Source organism: Phaseolus vulgaris, chromosome 8 (assembly GCF_000499845.2).
Source record: "Phaseolus vulgaris cultivar G19833 chromosome 8, P. vulgaris v2.0, whole genome shotgun sequence".
In the NCBI taxonomy this organism is placed as follows: domain Eukaryota; kingdom Viridiplantae; phylum Streptophyta; class Magnoliopsida; order Fabales; family Fabaceae; genus Phaseolus; species Phaseolus vulgaris.
In genome coordinates, this window is record NC_023752.2 from 41,258,159 (window position 1) to 41,271,683 (window position 13,525).

General features: G+C 48.4%; 2 protein-coding genes across 2 annotated transcripts; both read right to left on the reverse strand.

Moving 5' to 3' along the window:
• Positions 1-6,609: 6,609 nt before the first annotated feature.
• LOC137825153 (uncharacterized) lies at positions 6,610-7,527 on the reverse strand. Its single transcript, XM_068630826.1, has one exon. It carries the CDS (start codon positions 7,525-7,527, stop codon positions 6,610-6,612), a length of 918 nt encoding a protein of 305 aa, XP_068486927.1.
• A 1,003-nt stretch (positions 7,528-8,530) lies between these two features.
• On the reverse strand, positions 8,531-11,089 carry LOC137825154 (uncharacterized). Its single transcript, XM_068630828.1, has one exon. It carries the CDS (start codon positions 11,087-11,089, stop codon positions 8,531-8,533), a length of 2,559 nt encoding a protein of 852 aa, XP_068486929.1.
• Positions 11,090-13,525: the final 2,436 nt, after the last annotated feature.

The window sequence follows — 13,525 nt, forward strand, 5'->3', positions numbered from 1 at the left end:
ACTATCACCCGGCCACTGAGGTCCGGTAGCTTCATCTTCATGTGCCGGGTGGAGGATATTGCACTCAGACGGTTTAGCGCTGGTCTGCCCAGCAAAATGTTATAGGCAGAATTGGCGTTAACGACGAGGCCTCTCCGTCCGTGAACGTAGTCCTCAACTCCAGGTACCCCCGGACCTCTATCTGGTTATCCCCGAACCCATACAAGCATCCCGTATAGGGACTCAGTAGATCGGGGGACAGCCGTAACTTATTAAAAGTCGACAGAAACATGACGTCTGCCGAGCTTCCTTGATCAACAAGCACTCGGTGGACCTTTCTCCCAGCCGTGACGACCGAGATGACAACGGGATTGTTGTCATGGGGCACCACATCTCGGAGATCCCTTCTTGTGAACACAATATCTGACTCCCAGGGCTCCCCCGAGAGCCTCTCTTCGATTGAATTCACCCCCCTCGCGTATTTCTTCCGCTGGGAGGCGGTGGGTCCACCGCCGGAAAAACCTCCAGCAATGGTGTGGACCTCGCCAAGCACAGGCATCTCGTGTGCTGGCTCATCCGCCGGCGACGGCAGGGTGGCGGTCGCGGTGGACTCTGCGACATAATCTTTCAAAAACCCAGTCCTCACCAGCTCATCTAGCTGGTAGCCCAACGACAGGCAATTATCAATTTGGTGCCCGAAAGCCTCGTGAAATTCGCACCAAGAGTCTTTACGGGGCCCTAGCACCTTGTCGGTCTTCGCCGGTCGCCTCAGCCTCTCGGCTATGTTGGGCACGGCGATCAAATCCTTCAACTCGACGACGAAGTTGTACCTCGCCGGTCTTGCATTTTCTCTGGTGGGGCGTTCGCCTCCTGCGGGGCCCCGAGGCTGGGGCTTTCTGGCCTCGTAGGGGCGTCTCGCCTCTGGCTTCTTTCTCCCCGTCGTGGTCTCATTGACTCTGACGGGTTGAACTCGCGCCGGTCCCCTTGGGCGTGAGGGCACGGTACTAGTGCGCTTCACACATACCTCCCCCTCCGAAGCGATATGCTCCACCGCCCTGCGCCGTAGTTCTGCGAAAGTCCTAGGGCGATTGCGGATAATAGATTCTCCAAAGGGCCCTGGGCATACGCCTTTCACAAATGCGTACACGATCATAGGCTCCTCGGTTGTACCAACCTTCACGACTTGGGCCCCGAAGCGATTGATATACTCCTTCAGGGTCTCCCCCTGATACTGCTTCACGTCAAACAGGTCGTAGGAGACCGGCGGCGGGGCCTTGTTGGCCAAATACTGTTCTCTGAATAACCGCGACAACTGGCGGAAAGATGTGATATGGCCCTCGGGAAGGCTGATGAACCAGTCCATAGCCATCCCGGTAAGGGTGCTCATGAAGAGCTTGCACTTGGCAGCATCAGAGCCGCCTATCAGGACCATCTGCGTGTGGAACGCCGCGAGGTGCGTCTCCGGGTCCTCCATCCCAGTGAAAATTGCCTTGGGTCCTGCGAACGTGTTCGGGATTGCTGCGTCTAGGATCTCCTGCGAGAACGGAGTGGAAAACTCCCTTGGTGGGGAGTGATTCTCCATCTCGTCGTGCCCAGGCCGCCTCCTATCGTTTCTCAGGCCCTGGCGCAACTCCTCATTCACACGGTGGAGCTCTTCGTTGCATTCATGCGAGGCGTCAAGATCTGCCTGCATGCGTTCCTGCTCCATCTTCGAATCCGCCATGTCCTGCTGCAACCCCCTCATTATTTCCAGGACCTGCTGCATGGATAGGTCTGTGGGGGCTGCGCGCGCTGATCTTCGTCTGGTGGGGGCCATTGTCACTCCAACCTCCTTCAGCACTATCGTAACCTGGTAGCTTTTCACAAACTTGTGTGATGGGACTGATGTTTTATATCGGCCCCACGGTGGGCGCCAAATGTTCCGTCCGCTTGACCGGGACGTCTTCGTGCACGACCTCAACCGTCAGCTAAGGACTCCTTCCCACTGATTGCCTGTGAATTCCTGCAAAAAAGAGGACAAAGAGGCGCCCTAGCGGCCGTTTGCACTCCGATGCTCAAGTCAGCCAGCAAGAAACACCAAAACAGTCCACCCACGTATCTGAGCACCGCGTATGGCACTCTGAAGGTGGTCAAAGAAACTGTGTATATGTGTGTGTGTGTTGTCCCCTTCAGGCAAAAATATTCTCCAGTCACTTGTACGTAATCCTCAAGCACGGGCAAGCAACTAGAGAGTTTCTCCTAAATTTGTCAAAGGTTCCAACCCTTTTTCCGACATTCCCAGCGCTATTTAAACTGCCCCCAGCATTTAAAGCGCCTTAAAGCGCTTTTAAACTCAAACGTAACGCGCTCATTAAAGCGCTTAATTACGAAACGTAGCGCATTTAAGACGTTGAAACGCTTGGGAGCCATAATAGTACCTGAATGCTGAAAAGGGAAACTGTATTGAATATCTTTAATTACCTGGCACCTGACTAGAGGGTGTTTCTATTCCGGCATTGCTGTCGTACACGTGGAGGGCCTCACGACGCCATGACCCCATCTGGGGGCGTTTCTGCCCATCTGGGGACGTTTCTACGTGTGGGTCCTCCTGCTTGGGAGTGCTACTGCGCTAGGGGTGGCTTTTTGGGTGCCAACTCATTCCCCCAAGTATCTAGCCACTTACTCTGAGAGCGTATCTGCCTTCCTCTCGCACCCTGCACCCGGTTATCCTGGGCGTGACCTTCCTCTTGGGTCGTATCTGTCCCGAAGGCGTCTCTGGGGCGGCAGGGGTACTTCGCGAGTCAGGCTGCCCTTCACTGGTACTATCACTATGGCCTTGAAGCCACCTTTTCCTTCTCTTTATCACTTTCCCGAGATATCGGGACCTGAGGCTTCCCCACGACGTCGCTCCCTCCATGGTCTTTCCTACCCATGGGTATCGGGGAACCACGCCGTGATTGCCTTGCTTTTACACTGTTCGATCTGGCGACGCCCTCACCTGGGCGGCGCCTTCACCTAGGCGACCCCTTCACCTGGGCGACGCCTTCACCGAGGCGACGCCTTCATCTAGGCGACGCCTTTACCTAGGCGACGCCTTCACCTAGGCAACGCTGTGCCTTAGCGACGCCTTGTCCTGCCTTGGCGATGCTTCCTCTTGGCGTCTCTACACCTGGGCGACACCTTGAGTTGACTTTGACCTTCCAGTCGTTGACTTTGACCTTCCAGTCGTTGACTTTGACCTTGACTTAGTCAACGCCCTGATACGGGACGGTACATTTTGTAAGAAGACTGATTGTATCATCATCTTCAGCATCTTCTTTTTCCTCCTTGATCTCACTCTATTCAGTTGCTTTCAGTGCAAGACCTTTGGGTTTTCTCTCTGTTGTTTCCTGCTCTTTGAGTCTCTTGAGCTCTAGCTCATGCTCCATTAGCTTTCCAAAAAGTGCAGCAGTTCCCAGCTTTGACAGATCACGGCTTTCAGATATGGCAGTCACCTTTGGTTGCCAGCTTCTGTCGAGGCACTTCAATATCTTTATTTTGAGTTCCTCTCTGTCAAATTCTTTTCCCAAACCAGTGAGGTGATTCACAATATGGGTGAACCTTTTCTGCACATCAGCAATGCTCTCCTCGGGTTGCATTCTAAACAGTTCATATTCTTGGATGAGAGGGTGTTTTCTTGACCTCTTCACATCTTCAGTACCCTCATAAGTGACTTCTAAGACTTCCCACATCTCCTTAGCAGACTTACATTGGGATATCCTGAAGAACTCATCCATTGTCAATGCAGAGGTTATGATGTTCTTGGCCACAAGATCATGTTGAGCCTTCCTCCTTTCGGTCTCATTCCATTCAGATCTTGGCTTTACCACTTCTTCATCCTTGACAACCTGCATTGGCACATAATGTCCATGGACCACAGCTTCCCAAATTAATGCATCAATAGATTCCATGAAAATTCTCATTCTAACTTTCCAAAATGCATAATTCATTCCATTGAACATAGGTGGTCTATCAACAGCAGATCCTTCAGCAAAAAGCACATTAAACTCAGACATAATTACAAATAAACTTGATTAAAATACAAGTACTAGCTCTTGATACCAATTGTTGGGTTTAATAGTGCCAAAGTTCAAGAGGGGGGGGGGGGGGGGGGGGTGAATTGACCTTTTAAATCTTTCTCGCAGAAACAGTGTTTAACACAGTTTACAGAAAATAAATCGATTTATGTGAAAATGAACGGATTTATTTTGGCACTGTTTGTGTTTGAAAAGCGTTTATTCAGCAAGGTTAATCACAAGATTATGCAGATAGATTTTCCAGATGCACACACACTGATATTAGAACAAAAAACAGTGAATCACCAAAACAGCAACCTTCAATTTCAAGCACGTGATTAAGCTTCAATTAATGGCTTGACAGTTTATTGAGTGATCTATTACAATCAACCTGTTCTAATGGCTTTTAACAGATTATAAGTGTTCTTATTGAAATCAACCAGTTTTCCAGAAATTAAGAACAGTATGAACCGTGCCCAGAAAGAACAGATTTATTTTTAATTGAACAGATTTATTTCTTTGCTGTTTTATCAATTATGCAGAAACTTAATTGCAGAGATTGAGAGAGAATGAACACAAGGCAATTATACTGGTTCACTCAACTGAGCTACATCCAGTCTTCACCTACAACAAGGTGAAATTCACTAAATCATAATACAAGCAAACACAATTCCCACTGTTCTTGAAACCTACAAGAACTTAGGTACTCTTGCTGAAAAAAACCTATTTCATCTCACACACACTCTTCAAGAAAACCTATCAAGAAGAGTGTTCAACCAAACTATTACAAGGAATGAAAAGTGAAACGACTACACCTGATTGAGGATACAAAGATCTGCCTTAAACCAGTAGGCAAGATTGCTAGAACAGTAGCAGCACCTCACACCAAGCTTTTGGAACCAAACCAAGAACAAGCACTTTGTGATTTTCGAAATCTTTGAAGAACAAATGCTAATCCTTTGTAAACTATTAATTCTCTGCTGTAAAACTTGTTTTTACAAATGTATGAACGATGTTTAAACTCAGAAACAAGTTTTCATTTTATAGAAAACCAACTTATAACAGAATTTTGAAAAACAGTTAAACTGTTATAAAATGAACAGATTGAAAGTAAAATGAACAGATTTATTTTCAAAAGCAGTTAGAGAATTTGTTAAGTGAGGAGACTTGGTCAACCATTCTGGTGCAGAGATAAAACTGAAAAACGTTTAAGCTAGATATGGCACCAGAGACAAAATGAATCTATTCATTTACAGATGAATTGATTTATTTTTCAAAACGAAAACAGAAAAGCTTAACTATTTAAACACAGTCGTTTTGAAAGGTAGAAGACTTAGTCAAAATACATGATGCACAAAATCTAATTTTCACAAGACTTAGCTAAGGCATCAGTTTAAAAATCAATCTGTTTATTTAGAAAAGAACAGATTTATTTTTATGCAGTAAACGTGTTTTTGTAAAACATGTGAAAAACAGTTTAAGAAAACTTATGCTTGTTCTTATCACATGGCCAGTGGTTATGAGGTGAGTTACTCAGGAAAAAGCCCACTCTTAAACAACCTGTAAGCACTACCTAAGACACACTTAAAGCAAATCAAAAATACACATGAAATGTACATAGAAGTCTTCATCAAACACAATCTTGAAGGGGCAGCAACCATCTTCAACACCCTTTACAAAGTTTCAACTGAAATAAAACTTTAAATTCGTCGCATTCCAACTATGTGGGATGGGGCCTCCTTCTAGAGTCTCTAACTTATACGAACCATTCCCCTTAGCTTTGGTTACTCTGAACGGTCCAGTCCACTTGGGAGACAACTTGTTTTCTAACTCGTACGGGTGAGCCTTCGTAATGACCAAATCACCAACTTGAAACTGTCGTAGCTTCACCTTAGAGTTGTACTGACGCTCTACTCTTCTCTTCACAGCCTCAACCTTAATTTTCGCTTCTTCTTTGGCTTTATCTATTAGGTCCAGGTTCACTCTCCTTTCTTCGTTGGACTCTTCTGCCACGAAACCTAGGAAACGGGGCGAACTCTCGTGGATCTCTACCGGGACATGGCGTCCGATCTATACACCAGGCTGAAAGGCGTCTCCATGGTGGAGGATTGAGGCGTGGTGTGGTAAGCCCATACAATCCTTGGTACTTCTTTTGCCCACCCCCTTTAGCCTTCTCTAATCTGCGTTTCAAACCCCTTAATAAAACTCTGTTTGCTGACTCGACCTGCCCATTTGTCTAGGGGTGTTCGACTGATGCGAACACTTGCTTGATTCCTACTTCTGTACATAGCTTCCCCAATTGTTGGCTCGCGAACTGGGTGCCATTGTCTGAAATGAGACGCCTTGGCACCCCAAAATGACACACAATGTTCTTCCAAACAAAGTGTTGTACCTTGTGCGCGGTGATCTGTGCCACTGGTTCGGCCTCTATCCACTTGGTGAAGTACTCGATGGCAACGATCAAGTACTTCATCTGCCTTATCGTCAATGGGAACGGGCCTAGGATATCAATTCCCCAAGTATGGAAAGGCCACGGGCTGTATATGGATCTTAGTTCTTCTGACGGCGCCTTGTGCCAATCAGCATGCATTTGACACTACTTGCAATGCTGGGCGTATCGCACGGAATCCTCTCTTACTGTTGGCCAGAAAAACCCTGCGCGTATTACCTTGGATGCCAAGGATCTTCCTCCCACGTGGCTCCCACAAATACCTTCGTGGAGCTCAACCATTATCCTGGTGCACTCGTCGCCACTCACGCATGTCAAGATGGGGTGCGTAAACCCGTGTCTGAATAATACCCCATCTAGTAATGTGTATCTTGCGGGGTTCCTCTTAATATTCTTGCCCTCTTCCGGCTCCGCTGGGAGGATTCCGTTCGCTAGGTATCGCCTGTAAGGGGTCATCCATGTGTCGACTTCCTCTAAAGCACACACCTGTACACCTTTTTCTTCTTCTGGCGAGGTCACATAAGTACTGATGCAGGGTGCCCTTGCCGTATCTTGACTCAAAGAGCGATGACTCCTTGGTTTTCCTCTTGTTGTACTAACATGAAGAACGTCCACCCTGTTGTCTGCAACAAACTTTCGCGGCGTCTTGAGGGTTTCTTGTATTACAGTCCTCTGCCTTCCCCCCTTGCCTGAGCTGGCCAGCTTGGCAAGCAGGTCAGCTCTGGCATTCTGCTCTCTAGGGACGTGCACCAGCTCAAACGCAGCGAAAGTACTTTTCAACACCTCAACGTAGCTCAGGTAGGTGGCCATCTGTGGGTCCTTCGCCTGATATTCCCCTATCACTTGCCCCGTGACCAACTGTGAGTCACTCTTTGCCAGGAGGCTCTGAGCACCCATTTCTTTAGCCAACAGCATCCCAACAATCAACGCCTCGTATTCCGCCTGGTTGTTGTTCGCTTTGAAGGCGAAGCGTAAGGCTTGCTCAATTAGCACCCCATTAGGCCCTTCTATAATTATCCCAGCGCCACTCCCTTGCTGGTTGGAAGATCCATCCACTGAGAGCATCCATTGTGACCCTAACTCCACCTCTTGAGGGTCTCCCCCTGGTGAAAGTTATGCCACGAAGTCAGCGTAGACATTCCCTTTGATGGACCCCCTGGGTTCATACTGGATATCGAATTCCGATAGCTCTACCGCCCAACGAACCATCCTCCCTGCTACATCTGGCTTTTGAAGTACCTTCTGGATGGGGAGGTTTGTCATCACCACCACTGTGAAGCTGTGGAAATAGTGGCGGAGCCTTCGTGTTGAGAATACCACCGTTAGCGCCGCCTTCTCTAGTGACTGGTACCTCAATTCTGGGCCTTGTAAGGCCTTGCTCACGAAGTAAATGGGCTTATGCACCTGGTCTTGTTCCTGGACCAGCACAGAGCTAATGGCCCACTCAGTTACCGCAAAGTATAAGCGGAAGGGGACGCCCACCTGTGGCTTGCAAAGCACCGGTGGCGTCGCCAAGTATTCCTTCAACTTGAGAAACGCTGCTTCACACTCGTCTGTCCGCGCGAAACGACTATTTCTTTTGAGGCATTGAAAGTAAGGGTGGCCCTTCTCTCCTCCAGCAGATACGAATCTCGATAATGCTGCCATTCGCCCCATCAGTTGTTGAACTTCTTTCACTGAGGTTGGGCTCCTCATGGCGATAATGGTTGCGCACTTGTCGGGGTTTGCCTCTATCCTCCTCTCTGTGAGCATGAAGCCTAAAAACTTTCCCGCCTCCACGCCAAAAACGCACTTTTCTGGGTTTAGCTTGAGGTGATACTTCGATATAGTGGCAAACAGCTCTTCCAGATCAACTGCGTGCTGCCCTCTCTCGTGTGAAGTTAACACCATGTCATCTACGTAGGCCTGCACGTTCCTTCCCAGCATGGGTGCAAGGACTTTGTCCATCAGCCTCTGATAGGTTGCGCCTGCATTTTTCAACCCGAACGGCATCACCTTATAACAGTAGCTGCATGTCTCGGTCATGAACGCCGTTTTGCTCTCATCCCTTGGGTGCATCTTGATCTGATTATAACCTGAGAATGCATCCAAGAAACTTAGCATCTTGCAACCCGAGGCTATCCACTAATGCGTCGATGTTGGGCAGTGGGTACGAATCTTTGGGGCATGCCTTGTTCAGATCCGTGAAGTCAACGCACATCCTCCACTTCCCATTCGACTTCTTCACTAGAACTACATTGGCTAACCATTCAGGGTATTGTATCACCCTGATGTGCCCAGCACTGAGCAGCTTCTGTGTTTCTTCCTTCACAACGAGACATCGCTCTTCGTTGAACTTCCTCCTTCTTTGTCTCACAGGGCGGACCTTGGCGTCCATGGTAAGATGGTGGCACAAAAAGTCTGGGTCAATACCTGGCATGTCCGCCGCAGTCCACACGAAAGCATCTAGGTGGCGCGAGATTACTGCGGCTACTTCTTCTTGTTCTCCTTGGCTTAGCAAGCGTCCCAACTTGAACACCTTACCCCCTATCTGTTTTTCGACTATGTTATCTTCTGGTCGGGGTCGCTCATTCTGCACATTCTCTGCAAGAGGCTCATTCGTGGAGTCTTCTTCCATAGGCGTCGCCCCAACGGATGCATCGGGCATCACCTCCTCTGGCTCTTCTTCAGCGGGCGAGGCCTCTCCGTGTACTCCTTCCATCGGGGAGGCATCGCCGTTTCTTCTTTCTGTATGTGCATCTTCTATAGGTGTCGCCCCTAAGGTGGCTTTGTCCAGCGTGAACTTCGTGCGCGTCGCCCCTCCTAACAACTCTGACTCCATTTGCGAATCTGAAACGAGTGGTCGTTCAACCACCATGACCACGCCTCTCTTTGTCTTTAGGCTATTTTCATAGCACTTACGGGCCTCTTCTTGATCTGACTTGATCACAATCACCTTGCCACTAAGGTCCGGTAGCTTCATCTTCATGTGGTGCGTGGAGGACACCGCCCTTAATCTGTTTAAGGCAGGTCTGCCTAACAAAATGTTGTAAGCTGAGTTGGCGTTAACCACCAAATACCGGATACTCTCGGTGCGTGATGCCGCTCCATCAGTGAACGTCGTCCTCAGCTCCAAGTAGCCGCGTACCTCTACTGGGTTATCTGCGAACCCATACAAGCATTCAGTATAGGGTCTCAACAGGTCAGGGGACAATTGTAGCTTGTTGAAGGTCGACCAAAACATGACGTCCGCAGAACTGCCTTGGTCGACGAGAAGTCTATGTACCTTCCTTCCCGCTGTGACTACTGAAATGACCACTGGGTCATTATCGTGTGGGACGACATCCCGCAGGTCAGCCCTTGTGAAAACGAGGTCTGACTCCCACGAGTCATCTGGAGATTCCTCTGCAACTAAACTTACTAACCTAACATATTTCTTATGTTGAGAGGCAGTGGGTCCCCCTCCGGAAAAGCCGCCAAAGATGGTATGCACTTCTCCGTGAGTTGGGACTTCATGCGCTTGACCTTCCTCGGGTGTCGCCGTGACTGCGGTCGTGGTGGACCCAGCGAGATAATCTTTCAAGAAACCATTCTTCACAAGCTCATCCAACTGATAGCCCAGCGCTAAGCAGTTGTTAATATGGTGTCCAAATGCTTCGTGAAATTCGCACCATGATTCCTTGTGAGGTCCCAGTACCTTGTCAGACCTCACCGGTGGTCTCAACCTGTCAGCTATGTTGGGCACAACGATGAGGTCCTTAAGTTCCACCACAAACTTTTGCCTTAGGGGTCTATTGCCCTCTCTCCTTCCTTCTGATCGACCCCTAGGTTGGGTTCTCCTTGTCTCGTAGGTGCGCCTCCTATCTGGATTCTTTCTTTCTATAGTGGCTTCGTGGACTCTAGCGGGTTGTGCACGCATCTGGGCTCTCGGGCGCGTGGGCGCAGCAGTCGTGCACTTCTCGTATGCCTCACCCTCAGAGGCAATGTGTTCTACCGCCCGACGCCTTACTTCAGCAAAAGTTTTGGGGCAGCTGCGGTTTAGCGACTTGCTGAAAGATCCAGGACACACCCCCTTCCTGAATGCGTACACGATCATGCGTTCATCTATGGTACCCACTTTCACCACCTGCGCCCCGAAGCGGCTTATGTACTCTTTCAGGGTCTCCCCTTGATACTGCTTCACGTCGAATAGGTCGTATGAGACTGGGGCTGGGGCCCTGTTGGCTAAATACTGTTCTGTGCATAACCGCGAAAGCTGTGCGAAAGACGTGATGTGACCCTCTGAGAGGCTGATGAACCAGTCCATGGCCATCCCAGTCAAGGTTCTCATAAAGAGATTGCACCTTACGGCATCAGAACCGCCTACCAGCATCATCTGTGTGTGGAACGCAGTGAGGTGTGCCTTAGGATCCTCTATCCCTGTGAAGGTTACTTTGGGCCCCGTGAACGTGTTGGGGATTGTTGTCTCTAGGATTGCCTGTGAAAATGGTGTTGAGAATTCCCTGGGTGGGGTGGTAGCCTCAGGTTCATCTACGACGCGCCATCCACGGCGTAACTCCTCATTGGCGCGGTGGAGCTCATCGTTTCTCGCCTGAGATGCTGTGAGATCCGCCTGCATGCGCTCTTGCTCCGCTTTCGAAGCTGCCATTGCTTCTTGCACCCCTTGCACATGAGTTGTTGCATGGTCATCTCTTCCCTCCTAGCGCGTGCGGGTCTCATGTTCGTGGTTTCTGGAAGCCTTCTTGATTACCTGGGTTTTGAGAATTGGAACTGGGTTGGAAACTGCAACTAGGACTGAAAAATTGTGTAATGGGACGGATGTTTTATATCGGCCCCACGGTGGGCGCCAAATGTTCCCGCCGGTTGACCTGGGTCGTCTTTATGCGTGGCTTGTCCTCACGAGCTAGGGCACCTTCATTCTGCTCCGTCTGTGAGTTCCTGAAAAGAAGTGAACAAAGGGGAGCCCTCGCGGCCTTTGCACTCCGACGATCAAGTCAGGTAGCGAGAAACATCAAAGGTGACGCACCCCCGAGTAGAACACTGTGACTGAATACTCTGAGGGTGGTCGAAAACTATATTGAATGACTAAAACTGTGTTGCCCTAATCGTCTTGTGCACACAATGGGTGCGCAGCAAAAACAACTAGGGTTTGTGCTCTGTGTAATGCTGCGAGAATTAGGTCAAAACTCGGTCCCATTTCAAATGTCCCAAGGCCCCCTTTTATACACCTTTTGCATTTAAAGCGCGTTAAAGCGCATTGAAAACGTATAAAAATATTCCTTGGAACATTCGAATCTTAACTGAATTAACGCGTACCTTAGCAAACTTTTAGAAAAGCCTTGATGTTTTCAGCGCTTACTGCCACGTGTTCTTCTAACATGATCGCGACTCTTCGTGAGGGGCCCTACAGCGCCGTAACCAAACTCTAGGGTTAATACATCGTGCACACCCTCGTTTCTCGAAGTGCCTTTGGCACAAGGGGGTGACTTTCTGGGTGCCAACTCATGCGCCCCAACTTCCAGTCACTCACCTTGGGAGTGTATCTACCTTTCTCTCGTACCATGCACGTGGTACTCCCTTGGGCGTGGCCCCCTCATGGGTCGTATCTGTCCCAGGGCTTCCCAGCGGTGGCGTGGGTACTTCACGAGTTAGCTTACTCCCTACTGGTACTAGAACTTATGGCCTTGAAGCCACCTTTTACTTCTCTTTGTCTTGACTCGGCTATGTCTTATTTTGGTGATGCCTTTACCTGGCGACGCCTTTCTTGGGCGACACCTTTGCGAGGCGACGCCCTCGCGAGGTGATGCCTTCCCTAGGCGACGCCTTCGCGAGGCGACGCCCTAACCTGGCGATGCCTCAAGCGGTCAACCTGTTGACTTCCTTTCCCTTCTTTGGGGCCCTCAAGCGGTTCCACCGCGTGTTGACTTTGACTTTGACTTTTGGTCTACGCCCTGGGACGGTACATCGCCAGATGTGGGCATCGCCAGGTGTGGCGTCGCCAGGTGTGGGCGTCGCCAGGTGTGGGCGTCGCCAGGTGTGGGCGTCGCCAGGTGTAGGTGTCAACAGATTTAAACGTCTCCCACCTTGTTGGACCTCCATCTTTTGCAATTTCTCTTCCAAACGCCTAATGGTGCATTGAAATTCATGCAATTCTCCAAGAAGCAAAGCTTTGGAAGGAGAATGTTGCTTGTAAGATGCATCACTTGAAAATCCAGCCATTTGCCAATAAAAACAGCAAACACACAAAAACAACAAACAAGTCAAGAAACAAAATTAACAAAAACAGTGAATTTGGCAAGAAAAAATAGGTCACTCTCAAAGAAATAATGTCCCTGCACCAATCTGATCTTGAGGTCTTGGAATCCTCAAATGAAAGATGTCAAAGCAAGGCACACCAATCTCAAAGCCAACCACAACAAAACCAATGAAGCAATAAAGACAAACAAGAAAAAGTATAAGCAAAGAAAGGCTAGAACAAAAGGAATACTAGATGTTTGACAAACTCAAAGATTATGATCAAAAGACAAGCAAGAAAATTAAAGAACTCAATGAGAAAGTAGGCACACAAAAGAATACTTAAAGAAAAGCACTAGAGTAGATGAAGGAAACAAAAAAATTTAGCTACTGGAAAATATTTTTTATGCAAACTGTGCTTGATGTTCACTGATTTAACTGGAATGATATAAAGCGAACTGGATTATGAAATTTTAACCACACAAACTTCAAGATCTTAGCTCAAAAATGGCACTGGAATCACGCAAAAATAGTAAGCCAATTAATTGAGATAATGTTTTCAAAATCGCTGCCAGATTACCGTATTTTTTTCAGCGGAATTGTACACTTTTTGTATTTTATTTATCATTTTTTGTGTACTTTGAATTTTTGAGTACTTATTTTTTCTACTCTTTTCTAACACTTTAAAGATCACAAATCCAGAATTTCAGAATTTTCCAGTGAGTAAATCAATTGCAATAAGGAAAAATAGTAAGCACTGTTCCGTCCGGTTGACCGAGACGTCTTCGTGCGCGACCTCAACCGTCAGCTAAGGACTCCTTCCCACTTATTGCCTGTGAATTCCTGCAAA